The sequence below is a fragment of the Scyliorhinus torazame genome, chromosome 24 (genome assembly GCF_047496885.1).
Source record: "Scyliorhinus torazame isolate Kashiwa2021f chromosome 24, sScyTor2.1, whole genome shotgun sequence".
NCBI classification, from domain to species: domain Eukaryota; kingdom Metazoa; phylum Chordata; class Chondrichthyes; order Carcharhiniformes; family Scyliorhinidae; genus Scyliorhinus; species Scyliorhinus torazame.
Genome location: NC_092730.1, coordinates 34,318,129 through 34,331,607, shown reverse-complemented (window position 1 = coordinate 34,331,607; position 13,479 = coordinate 34,318,129). Strand labels below are relative to the sequence as shown.

At 44.6% G+C, this 13,479-nt stretch overlaps 1 protein-coding gene across 3 annotated transcripts in view; it reads right to left on the bottom strand.

Annotated features, from left to right (window-relative positions):
- The window catches only part of LOC140400001 (histone H2B-like), a 135,700-nt gene extending 123,331 nt beyond the window's left edge, over positions 1–12,369 (bottom strand). Inside the window, exons 1-2 of one of the 3 annotated variants that reach the window (XM_072489498.1) lie at positions 12,185–12,369; positions 2,249–3,816 (exon numbers count right to left, since the gene is read on the bottom strand). In XM_072489498.1, coding sequence (XP_072345599.1) covers positions 3,358–3,744 — 387 coding nt within the window. In that variant the 5' untranslated portion in view covers positions 3,745–3,816; positions 12,185–12,369 and the 3' untranslated portion in view covers positions 2,249–3,357. Of the gene's footprint in view, positions 1–2,248; positions 3,817–12,184 lie in introns of those variants that run through there. The other 2 variants (XM_072489499.1, XM_072489497.1) reach the window with 2 other exon arrangements.
- Positions 12,370–13,479: the final 1,110 nt, after the last annotated feature.

The window sequence follows — 13,479 nt, the reverse complement described above, 5'->3', positions numbered from 1 at the left end:
GAAAAGCTTCTGACTATCCACTCTGTCTATGCCCCTCATAATTTTTTAGACTTCTATCAGGTCTCCCCTCAACCTCCTTCGTTCCAGTGAGAACAAACCGAGTTTATTCAACCGCTCCTCATAGCTAATGCCCTCCATACCAGGCAACATTCTGGTAAATCTCTTCTGCACCCTCTCTAAAGCCTCCACATCCTTCTGGTAGTGTGGCGACCAGAATTGAACATTATACTCCAAGTGTGGCCTAACTAAGGTTCTATGCAGCTGCAACATGACTTGCCAATTCTTATACTCAAAGCCCCGGCCAATGAAGGCAAACATGCCGTATGCCTTCTTGACTACCTTCTCCATCTGTGGTGCCCCTTTCAATGACCTGTGGACCTGTACTCCTAGATCTCTTTGACTTTCAATACACTTGAGTGTTCTACCATTCACTGTATATTCCCTACCTGCATTAGACCTTCCAAAATGCATTACCTCACATTTGTCCGGATTAAACTCCATCTGCCATCACTCCGCCCAAGTCTCCAAACAATCTAAATCCTGCTGTATCCTCTGACAGTCCTCATCACTATCCGCAATTCCACCAACCTTTGTGTCGTCTGCAAACTTACTAATCAGACCAGTTACATGTTCCTCCAAATCATTTATATATACTACAAGGGCGGCCAACACATAGCGACACCGCGACCTGGAGGCTCTACTCCAGCCACTCACCATCCTGTATTAGAACTATATCTCTGTTACTTCACTGTAGCTGGATTAATTTTATTTCTCTGATGTAATGTATCTGTCATTGTGTATATCTCTGTCTGTACATGCGTGTTTCTATATATGTGTGTGTATCTGAGAATATGTGTGAATGTTTATGTGCCTGTGTCTGTATACCTGTGTTTGCGGGTGTGTACAACTGTGTGTGTATAATGCGTGTGACTCTGTGTACTGTGTGTGTACACGTGTATATACCTGTGTGTGTATGTTTGTGTATCTGTGTGTGTGCAACTCTGTGTATAATGTGTGTGGGCCTGTACACTGTGTGTATACGTGTGATTGTATGTCATTATTGTTTCCTCTCTGAGAGTCTTTTAACCATTTCTAAATCTCTCAGAGGTACAATTGTTGAGTCTGATTGCTTTTTGTGATTGCTATTTATGAGTGAGTACAGTGTCTTTCAGCATCTTACTCTGAACAACCGTTTGAGAATAATTCTGAATCTGTCATGCTCCAGGACTCAGTGTCATGATGGATCTTAGTCTGAACACGTGTTTGAGGATTATCCTGTACCTGTCAGGCTCTGTGACTCAGTGGGAGGATGCGGTTCAGGATGCGACCTTTCAATCTCTGGGACAGTTTATAAGTTTGCATTCATTCCACGTAAATTTCCAGCACAGAAAGAAACCATTGCTTTGGGAGGTTTGAAGCAAACAATGTGTGATAGTTTTGGACCAGCATTTAATATCAGAACACAATTGTGAAAGATAATGTAACCTTCAACCTGATACTGGATTGCTCTGGAAGTTTAACTCAGGTTGTACACATTGATTTGATCTGTGAGACTCAGTCTGATTCTGAGTCAGAATTTTGACATGAATGTAAAATGGACCACAGTCTGGAATTGCTGCAGTATCTTCCATCCGGAACAGAGTGAGTGAGGATTTTGCAATAGTTTGCAAGTTACAGCTCAGTTCATAGTCAGCGAAATTATATTGCATCTTTTATTTTCATAAATTAGGTGAGTTTTAAACGAGAATCAGAGTTTGTATCTTTGTCGCTTTCAGCATATCTCAATCTGAGAATGCACCTGATATTTGTGTTTGCAGCTCATGTATTTGTGAGGACACAGTCTGAGGATTAGTACAGCCACCCCTGATGTGAGTGGTGTGGCTGGTATTTCACTCGAATCTCAGAGTACATTATTACGGTTAATTGTGTAATTCTAAACCGGAATCCATGTGTCAGTTGTCTCTGATGTTGATTATTTCACTAAGCTGCTCCATTGATACAGTGATGATGAGAATGGGTGAGAATTTGCACTGGGATTTATGGGGCCTCCTGTCAGTGGTACTGTGTTAGGGTGACATGGACACAGCGTCTGTCTCTCCTGCTGTTTGATTGATGGGTTGAAAATGTGTCTCTGGAACTGTTTCTGCTGCCTGAGACTGTGGAACTGATGACCTGTCTGTGTCTCTTTGCTCTGTCAGTGACAATGTACGGATTGTGTGTGGGAAGGAGCTGGCGACACTCTTCCCTGTAACTTGTGTGGAGGAAACATCACATTTATTCATCTTCAGAATATTCTGGTTTTTGTCTGTGGAAACAAATTATATTTTAAAACTCAAGTACAGTCAACAATTAACCAATCACAGGCCAGGGAGAAGAATGTGGAGGTTTTGATTGGCTGACATTTTCAAATTCGAAACTCCCGCCAATTTCAGTGCAGGAAAATCCCAAATAACGGAACGGCTCCATGTTCAGGAAACTATTTGAATCTCACACTTGGTGATCTGTTTATTGATTTTTCCATCCCAGAATCCGGGCGCTATTTTCGGAACAGTTTTAATTTGTCAATCTCTTATCTGTAACCGGTGGTAATAAGACCCCGTTCAGCAATTTAAAACGGAGCAAATCTCAGCTCACTGCAAAAGCAGAAACAGAGATTACCAACCAACTCCTTCACACAGGCTTCACAGGGACAGAGAGAAAGGGCTGATTTCTGAGCCTCTCCTGAAAGCGGCCGGGAATGTTACACTGGGAAGTGTGGAGAGAATCCCCGACTCTATCCAGCCGGTGGAACAGGCAGCTTTGTGTCCGGAGAATAGGGAGGGCCGGGGAGAGGCAGATCTTAAAGCGTTACATTGGACTCAGGTCCTGTGTGTGCTCAAATCTCGATGATTCCGTCCTTGGGAAAACTGCGGAATAAACAGATCAGCGCGAAAATAACCTCTTCATTCCCGCCTTTACTGTGTCCCGAGAGCGGGAAACACATCACCCGAGAGAAAAAATAGTAATTTCCATATGAGTTTAACTCACCAGTTGTTAAACTCTGAATATAGTTATCATTAAATTGAAATAATTCCCTCCCGAAATTGTGTTTCTCCTCATTGTCCGTCACAAATGCCAGACTGCGTTTAAAATCGGCTCTCAATTCAGTTTGATTCTCTTCTGTGTGAAACTGTCTGTGACGGGCGGGTATGAAGCCACATTCACAACATTCTGGAACGGGACAAATCTCTCTCCTCCACAAAGAGATTTCTCATCAAGTCAATGCGGGAAAAGATGGTGCAGCTTTTTCAGAGAGATTGTGGGTGGCTCTTAAAAGAGCCGTTGTGTTTGGGGTGGTTTTCAGTCCATTGTGGAGTTTTACTTGGAGCTGGTGTACTTGGTCACCGCCTTTGTCCCTTCCGACACGGCGTGCTTGGCCAGTTCCCCGGGCAGCAGCAGGCGCACGGCGGTCTGGATCTCCCGGGAGCTAATGGTACGGCGCTTGTTGTAATGGGCCAGGCGGGAAGCCTCACCCGCGATGCGCTCGAAAATATCGCTGACGAACGAATTCATGATGCTCATTGCCTTGGAGGAGATGCCGGTGTCGGGGTGAACCTGCTTCATCACTTTGTAGATGTAGATGGAGTAACTCTCCTTCCTCGACCTTCGCCGCTTCTTGCCGCCCTTTACTGCAGGTTTCTTAATGACTTTCTTGGCTCCCTTCTTGGAAGCTGGTTTCGATGTTGGTTTCTTCTCGTCAGCCATCTTCAATTTCACCCAGAAATAAAGCAAACCCCTTCCGAGCGCTGATTAAATAGACAGAGCCTCACATCTATGCTAATGAGGAATGGGGAAAGGAATGATTGTGATTGGACATTGTGAGAATGAGGACAGCCAGTTATGTTCTGTTTATTTGATTCGATATAACAACAGTCCAATCGGATTTAGGATTTTCCACCAATCAGAAACCAGCTTACTACAAACAGGAAATACATTTCAGAAAGAATGTCTCCAGTCCCAGTTTGTCAGTGTGTAAAGATCCACCGGGGAAAGTGACCTGGCTGTCGGTGAGAGGGACCCTTCACCACAGAGGGATTTACAACACCAGGTTAAAGTCCAACAGGTTTGTTTCGATGTCACTAGCTTTCGGAGCGCTGCACCTTCCTCAGGTGAATGTGGAGGTATGTTCCAGAAACATATATATAGACAAATTCAAAGATGCCAGACAATGCTTGGAATGTGAGCATTAGCAGATGATCCCGTACCAGCCTCCCCGAACAGGCGCCGGAATGTGGCGACTAGGGGTTTTTCACAATAACTTCATTGAAGCCTACTTGCGACAATAAGCGATTTAAATTTCATTTTTTTTCATTTCATTAAATCTTTACAGATCGAGAGATGGGGTAACCCCAGGTTAAAGAGGTGTGAATTGTGTCAAGTGAATTGTGACACAATTCAAAACCCTTTAACCTGGGCTTACCCCATCTCTGGATCTGTAAAGATTGTCTGGCATCTTTGAATCTGTCTGTATATATGTTTCTGGAACATACCTGATTATGTATGTAATATTATTCATGTACAGGGGGGGGGGGGGGAGGGGGATATGGAGGGTTGTTTTTCTGGACTGTGTTTTGTACTTTACCCTGGTGGGTTTCTTTTTCATTTTGTTATTGATATTTTATGAAAACCTTCAATAAAAATGTTTTAAAATAAAATAAAATAATTGTGGGAGGGTTCATGATGATGTGATTAGGCAAGAATTAGGAAGCATAAGATGGGAACAGAAACTGTCAGGGAAAAGCACAAATGAAAAGTGGAGCTTGGTCAAGGAACAAATACTGCGTGTCCTTGATAGGTATGTCCCTGTCTGGCAGGGAGCAAATGGCCGTGAGAGGGGACCATGGTTCACAAAAGAGGTTGAATGTCTTGTCAAGAGGAAAAAGGAAGCGTATGTAAGGATGAGAAAACAAGGTTCAGTAGGGTTGCTTGAGGGTTAGAAGGTAGCAAGGAACTAGCTTAAAAAAGAGCTGAGGAGAGCTAGGAGGGGGCATGAGAAGTCCTTGGCGGGTCGGATCAAGGAAAATCACAAGGCTTTTTACTCTTATGTGAGAAATAAAAGAATGACCAGGGTGAGGTTAGGGCCGGTCAAGGACAGTAGTGGAAATTTCTGTGTGGCATCAGAAGAGACAGGAGAGGCGTTGAATGAATACTTTTCTTCAGTATTCACCGAAGAGAGGGGCTATGCTATTTGTGATTTTAATAAATGACTTGGAGGAGGGGGCTGAAGGGTGGGTCAGTAAATTTGCTGATGACACCTAGATTGGTGGAGTAGTGGATGAGGTGGAGGGCTGTTGTAGGCTGCAAAGAGACATTGATATGATGCAGAGCTCGGCCGAAAAATGGCAGATGGAGTTTAACCCCTGCTAAGTGCGAGGTGATTCATTTTGGTCGGACAAATTTGAATGCGGATTACAGGGTCAACGGCAGGGTTCTGAGGAATGTGAAGGAACAAAGAGGTCTTGGGGTTCATGTCCACAGATCTCTGAAGGTTGCCACTCAAGTGGACAGAGCCGTGAAAAAGACCTATAGTGTGTTAGTTTTTATTAACAGGGGGCTTGAGTTTAAGAGCCGTTGGGTTATGCTGCAACTGTACAGGACCCTGATGAGACCACATTTAGAGTATTGTGTGCAGTTCTGGTCACCTCATTATAGGAAGGATGGGGAAGCATTGGAAAGGGTGCAGAGGAGGTTTACCAGGATACTGCCTGGATTGGAGGGTAGGTCTTATGAGGAAACGTTGATGAATCTAGAGCTTTTCTCATAGGAGCGAAGGAGGATGAGAGGCGACTTAATCGAGGTTGAAAGATGATGAGGGGGATAGATAGAGTGGACGTTCAGAGACTATTTCCTCGGGTGGATGTAGCTGTTACAAGGGGGCATAACTATAAGGTTTGGGGTGGGAGATATAGGAGGGATATCCGAGGTAGGTTCTTTACTCAGAGAGTGGTTAGAGTGTGGAATGGACTGCGTGCTGTGATAGTGGAGTCGGACATTTAGGAACTTTCAAGCGGTTATTGGATAGGCACATGGAGCACACCAGAATGACAGGCAGTGGGATAGCTTGATCTTGGTTTCGGACAAAGCCCGGCACAACATCGAGGGCCGAAGAGCCTGTTCTGTGCTGTACTGTTCTATGTTCTAACAACACCAGGTTCAAGTCCCACAGGTGGTGCTTCGAAACAAACCTTTTGGACTTTAACCTGGTGTTGTAAGACTTCTTACTGTGCTCACCCTAGTCCAACGGTGGCATCTCCACATCATCTCTGTGATATATAACACATTTTACTGCTCAGTAACAGGTGTTGGAGAGTGTGCGAGTGTGTGTTTTATCCTCACTGTCTGTCTATCATATACAAAATACTTTGCTGCTCACTGATCAGTTGCTGGAGTGTGTGAGTATGTGAGAGTGGCGAGAGTGTGTTTTACCCTCACTGTCCCCCTGAGACATACAATGCATATTTAACTGCTTACTGCTCAGTGACTGGTGTGTGTGAGAGATAGTGTCTGTATGAGAGTGTGAAGTTGTGATTTGCCCTCATTGTTTCTCGGTGATATATGATACTTACTGGTGTGTGTGAGAGTGTGTGTGAGATCTCTCAGTCATGTCTAACACATTGTAATATTCTGTTACCGGTGTGTGTGTGTGAGCGAGAGAGTGTGAGCAGAAGTGTGTGTGTGGGTATCAGTTTTCTCCTCACTGTCTCTGTGGTATATAATGCATATATTAGTGTTTGCTGCTCAGTCATTGATATGTTTCAGACTGGGTGTGCATGAGAGAGAGCGGGTGTGCATGAGAGAGAGAGCGGGTGTGCATGAGGAGAGCGGGTGTGCATGAGGAGAGCGGGTGTGCGTGAGAGAGAGCGGGTGTGTGAGAGAGAGAGTGGGTGTGTGAGAGAGAGAGCGAGTGTGTGAGAGAGAGCGGGTGTGCGTGAGAGAGAGCGGGTGTGCGTGAGAGAGAGCGGGTGTGCGTGAGAGAGAGCGGGTGTGCGTGAGAGAGAGCGGGTGTGCGTGAGAGAGAGAGCGGGTGTGTGAGAGAGCGGGTGTGTGAGAGAGAGAGTGGTTGTGCGTGAGAGAGAGTGGGTGTGCGTGAGAGAGAGTGGTTGTGCGTGAGAGAGAGCGGGTGTGCGTGAGAGAGAGCGGGTGTGCGTGAGAGAGAGCGGGTGTGCGTGAGAGAGAGCGGGTGTGTGAGAGAGCGGGTGTGTGAGAGAGAGAGTGGTTGTGCGTGAGAGAGAGTGGGTGTGCGTGAGAGAGAGTGGTTGTGCGTGAGAGAGAGTGGTTGTGCGTGAGAGAGAGTGGTTGTGCGTGAGAGAGAGCGGGTGTGTGTGAGAGAGAGCGGGTGTGCGAGAGAGAGAGCGGGTGTGCGTGAGAGAGAGCGGGTGTGCGTGAGAGAGAGCAGGTGTGCGTGAGAGAGAGCAGGTGTGCGTGAGAAAGAGCAGGTGTGGGCGTGAGAGAGAGCGGGTGTGCGTGAGAGAGAGCGGGTGTGCGTGAGAGAGAGCGGGTGTGCGTGAGAGAGAGCGGGTGTGCGTGAGAGAGAGCGGGTGTGCGTGAGAGAGAGCGGGTGTGCGTGAGAGAGAGCGGGTGTGCGTGAGAGAGAGCGGGTGAGGGAGCGAGTGAGCCTATGTGTATTTAACCCTCATTGTCTCTCTTTGATATATAACACATATTTTGCTGTTGCTGCTCAGTTACTGGGGTGTGTGGTGAGAATGTGTTTGACCATCACTGTCTCTGTGATATATGATGCATATTTTACTGCTCCCTGCTCAGTTACTGTTGTGAGAGTGTGTGAATATGAGAGTGTGTGAGTATGAGAGTATGTGAATATGAGAGTGTGTGTGAGAGAATGTGTCACTGTGTGTTTGGGAGTGTCTGAGTGGGAGAAATAGTCTGTGTGAGTGTGTGTGTGTTTTACCTTCATTGTCTCGGTGATAAAAAACACATATTTTACTGCTCAGTTACTGATGTGCGAATGTGTGTTTTACCCCCACTGACCCTCTGCGATATAAAACGCATATTTAACTGCTTACTGCTCAGTGACTGGTGTGTATGTGTGTGTGTGAGAGAGAGTCTGCGAAAGAAGCAGCAAGAGTGAGAGAGAGAGAGCGTGAGTGTGTGGGAGAGTTAGTGTTTGCAAGAGAAATAGAGTGAGAGTGTGTTTTACCGGCACTGTCTCTCCGCGATAGATAATGCATATTTTTCCGCTCAGTTACTGGTGTGAGTGTGTGAATGAGATAGCGTATGAGTGTGTGAGAGACAGAATGTGTGTGAGAGAAGTAAATATGAGTTATATAGCATAAAGAGTCAGTGAGGGTAAAGACACACTCTCACTCTCAACACTCACTATCTCTCACACACACAGACCTGTAACTGAGCAGGAAGCACAAGACTATTCATTATATATCACAGAGAGACAGTGAGGTTACTACACGCACTCATGGATAGATAGTCCCAAAGGATGTGCTGTTAGGTAATTTGGACATTCTGAATTCTCCCTCCGTGTACCCAAACAGGTGCCAGAATGTGGCGACTAGGGGATTTTCACAGGAACTTCATTGCCGTGTTAATGGAAGCCTACTTGTGACAATAAAGATTATTAGAAGATAGAGTCATATTAACCTCAATGTCTCTCTGCAATATATAATGAACATTTTACTGCTTACTGTTCAGTTACTGGTGTGTGGGTGTGTGAGCGAGAGTGTGTGAGTATATTAGTGACTGTGTGTGTGTTTATTCTTACTGTTCAGTTGCTGGCGTGTGAGAGAGAGTGTGTGCGAGTTTTATCCTTAATGTCTCTCGATGATATATATATCACATATTTTAATACTTACTGCTCAGTTACTGGTGTGTGAGAGTGAATGGGTGTGTGTGAGAGAGAGGAGAGAGAGACAGAGTTGATATTTAATGATTATTGTGCCACTGTTGCTGGTGAGTGAGAGTGTGTGAGTGGAAGTGTGAGTTTTATGCTCAGTGTTTCTATGAAATAAAACATATCTTACTGCTCAGTTATTGTTGTGTTAATGTGTTAGACATATTTAACTGCTTACCACCGGTATGTGTGTGAGTGAGAGTGACTGAGTGTGTGTGAAAGAGAGTCTGTGCGTGTGTATGAGAGAGGGAGCATCTGTGTGTGAGAGATAGCGTGTGTGTGACAGTGTGCGAGTGTGTGTTTTTCTGTGATTATATAACAAATATTTTACAGCTTACTGCTCAATTAATGTGTGTGTGTGTGGGAGAGCATGAGTGAGATAGTGTGTGTGAGATGGAGGGAGTGTGGGTGAGATTTTTATCCTCACTGTCTCTCTATGATATAGACACATATTTTACAGCGTACTGCTCAGTTAATGGTGTGTGTGAGTGCCAGTGTCTGTGTGAGAGAGATTGAGTGTAAGTTTTATCCTCACCATCTCTGTGATGTATTACACATATTTTACTGCTTATGGCTCAATTCCTGGTGTGTGAGAGTGTGTGTGAGAGGGTGAGTCTGTGAGTATGTGTGAGGGATGGTGAATGTGTGTGAGAGCAACAGGGTGAAAAGTGGATGTGCTGCTGATGGGCAGCAGGGTGGCACAGTGGTTAGCACTGCTGCCTCACAGCACCAGAGGCTGGGTTTGATTCTGACCTCAGGCGCCTGTCTGTGCGGAGTTTGGGTTTCCTCCGGGTGCTCCAGTTTCCTCCCACAGTCCAAAGATGTGCAGGTTAGGTTGGTTCAATAGGCTAAACTGTCCCTCGGTAGGGTTACAACGAGATCGTGGGAGATTGGTCTTCGGGTAGCCTGCTCATTCAAAAGGTCAATGCAGACTCGATGGGTTGAATGGCCTCCTTCTGCACTGTAGGGTTTCTATGAGAGAGAGTGTTTTACCCCCTCCCCCCCGCCCCCCATCTCCTTTGATACACTTCGTCCTGAGTGCTAAATCTATCTGTTTCTTAAAAAGGGCAGCACGGTAGCATTGTGCATAGCACAATTGCTTCACAGCTCCAGGGTCCCAGGTTCGATTCCGGCTTGGGTCACTGTCTGTGCGGAGTCTGCACATCCTCCCCGTATGTGCGTGGGTTTTCTCCGGGTGCTCCGGTTTCCTCCCAAAATGCAAAAATGTGCAGGTTAGGTGGATTGGCCATGATAAATTGCCCTTAGTGTCCAAAGCTTCCCTTAGTGTTGGGTGGGGTTACTGGGTTATGGGGATAGGGTGGAGGTGTGGGATTAAGTAGGATGCTCTTTCCAAGAGCCGGTACAGACTCGATGGGCTGAATGGCCTCCTTCTGCACTGTAAATTCAATGATTAAAAAGAAAAAGACCCTCACTGATTCTCTCTGATTTATAACAAATATTTTACTGCTCACAGCACACACACACACTCTCTCCCTCTCACACACACACACACACACTCCAGTCACTGAGCAGTAATCAATTAAATATGCAATATATACCACAGAGATACAGCGAGGGTAAAACATGCACTCACTCTCTCACTCACACTCACTCAGTCACACAGCAGTAACTGAGCAGTAAGCTGTAAAATGTGTTATACATCATAGAGAGACAGTGAGGGTAAAGCACACACACTCACATATTTTACAGCTTACTGCAAAGTTACTGCTGTGTGACTGAGTGAGAGTGTGAGTGAGAGAGTGAGTGCATGTTTTACCCTCACTGTATCTCTGTGGTATATATTGCATATTTAATTGATTACTGCTCAGTGACTGGTGTGTGTGTGTGAGAGAGGGAGAATGTGTGTGTGAGAGAGAGAGTGTGAGTGAGTGTGTATTAACCTCACAGTCTCTGTGATATACAATTAATATATTCTTGATTACTGCTCAGTTATTGATTTGTGAGTGTGTGGGAGAGACAGTGCATGGATGTGTGTGAGTGTATGAGAGACAGAGTGTGAGTGAGTGTGTATAAACCTCTCTGTTTCTGTGTGCGATATATGACATATTTTACTGCTAAATGCTCAGTTATTGGTGTGTGTGTGTTTCACCCTCAGACTCCCTGTGATATTCACTGCATATATAGTGCTTCCTGCTGAGTTACTTGTGAGTGAGCATGTGCATGAGAAAACGCGAGTGTGTGTTTTACCCTCACTGTCTATTTATGATATATGGCATATTTTACTGCTTCTTGCTCAGTTGTTGGTGTTTGAATGTGTGAGTGTGTATTCCACGGTAGCTGTCTGTCTTTGTTATAGGTCAAGTGTTAGGGGAAAACTTAATTTGACTCACTAACACTCTGTCTCTGTGCTTGCATTTGTAGCTGTCTGTCTCTGTTATGGGATTCTGGGTTTAATCTCTATCTGTAATATTATTTACAGATACACGAGAGGACAGGTAATCTCAGTCTGTCCACCTCTCTGATGTGCAAGATTTTACTGTGTTTTCTGTACTTGTCAATATCTGTTTTGTGAGTTAAGGGTGAACATTCTGTTCAGTATTCATCCTCCATTATTACTTTTAGTGCTAACATTGATATGTTAAATGATCTATTTCCATGTCTGTTTCATGAGAATGACACTGTACCATTATATCTGAGATTGTGTGAGATATTTGGATGGGAATTTTATATATTTTTTTGGGAGGTATCTCGGTAGAAGTTTATGATTATTTCTGCACTTTTCAATAAGCTGTACTATCCGACCTTTTACTTGTACCAAAGGTTCACAACTTGTGAGATGAAAGGATGGCCTGACAATTTGATAAGTGTCCCTTTGGAGAACAATGTAAATGCATCATTTTTCTGTTAATGCCTTATTCAAGTGCTTTGCTTCTGATATATTTTAAACTAAGAAAGTTTTAAAAAAAGTGCCAATGGATACTTGCACATTGATTGCTGAATCTATCGCCTAATTAATACTATACTGCTTACTTTACAGATGAAACGCTGTTGTCAAAAGTTGATCCAACATTCCATGAGAGAGTAGGGGTGAATTGTGGAAAATTATCCCACCTGTCCTCTCGTGTATCTGTAAATAATATTTACATTTTCTCCAGAAGTCCAGATTTACTTGAATTTCTTCAATTGGATAATGAGGACTGTTGGATTGGACATGTTCATCTGGGACTTGAGGTCTCTGCGAATCTGACTGCTTCTGCTCAGTGACGGTGGAGCTGATGTTGTGTTTGTGTCTCTGCAATGTTGGATTAATATTGTACTTACAGTCAGTTAGAAGGAGACGGCTGTACATTTATGTTGCTGAGGAATCATCATCATCATCTTGGAACTCATCTTTTCATCTGTTGAACGAGGAAGAAGAAAAACAAAATTCTTGTAAGTTAGGGTCAGATGAGGCCAATGATAGATCAATCTATTCTTTCAACTGATAATCAGTAAAATAAAGAAAATACTCTCCAAATCCTAACCCAGAATCAGACAAATAAGCCAGGCCCAGAAAAAGCTCTCCCTCCCGCCCCCCCCCCCCCCCCCCGTTCACTCCAAGTCCCGGAACAAGATCGTGCTCCGCTGCGCCTCTTGCAAAACAGCGCCCGATTTTCCCTGAACACCCCCCGAGTCAGTAATGATCTCTGAGCCTCTTTGCTCACACTCCCAGATGGATGTGCTGCTGCAATGAGAACGCTGTTTCCTCGCTGACCTGGGCCCTGACATTGACATTTCACTCAGTTTCAACAAAGCGATTCCACTCACTGACCAAATGGAGTGTGCGGGAGAGGGGCTGCGCATGTGCTCTAAATATCTGAATGACGACAGGCAAGCGGTTACGCCGGGCATGCGCAGATCCCCCAGCAATTCCGCGTTGAGAATCAATTCCCCATTTCACTGTCATCGCATAGAGAGCAAAACATCCTAGAGAGCCCGTGTTGGGGGGACTGTGTGTGTGGCTGCAAATGGCCCTGCGCCCTCGGGCTCAACCAATTACCTTTGTAGCTGTCTGTTTGTCCCAATGTGAGGTTCAATTTGCAGTCATTGCCTGCAGCTTGTTTGTTATTACACTGTCACTCAGCCCCTCAAACTCACACTTTCTGCAAACTACCATTTCACTGACTGACTTCATTTTTCATAGAAGCACACAATTTATTTTCAAAAATATACTTCATTTATAAAATCCCTTGAAATAAACATGGTCAAACATTTCAAATTGTCATCACAATAACATCGTTTCGTACAATAATATTTACATTTTCTCCAGAGCTCCAGATTTACTTGAATTTCTTCAGTTGGATAATGAGGACATTACACACATTTCAATATTTACATTACAATTCTTCTCAAAATATTTACATCAGTCATGTTCCACCCTGTAAAGCTTCAATAATTTTAAACATTTAGTGTTAATCACACATACGAGGTGGATTTTACACAGTTACCAGCCCCTCTTTAGTGTTACTCACACAGACACGGGGTTTTACCCGGTTACCAGCCTCTTGGTGTACATTTGCTGCAAAAACCTACACAGTGGCCTTTCCACATCACAGTGGCCTTTCTCCATTGAGCCT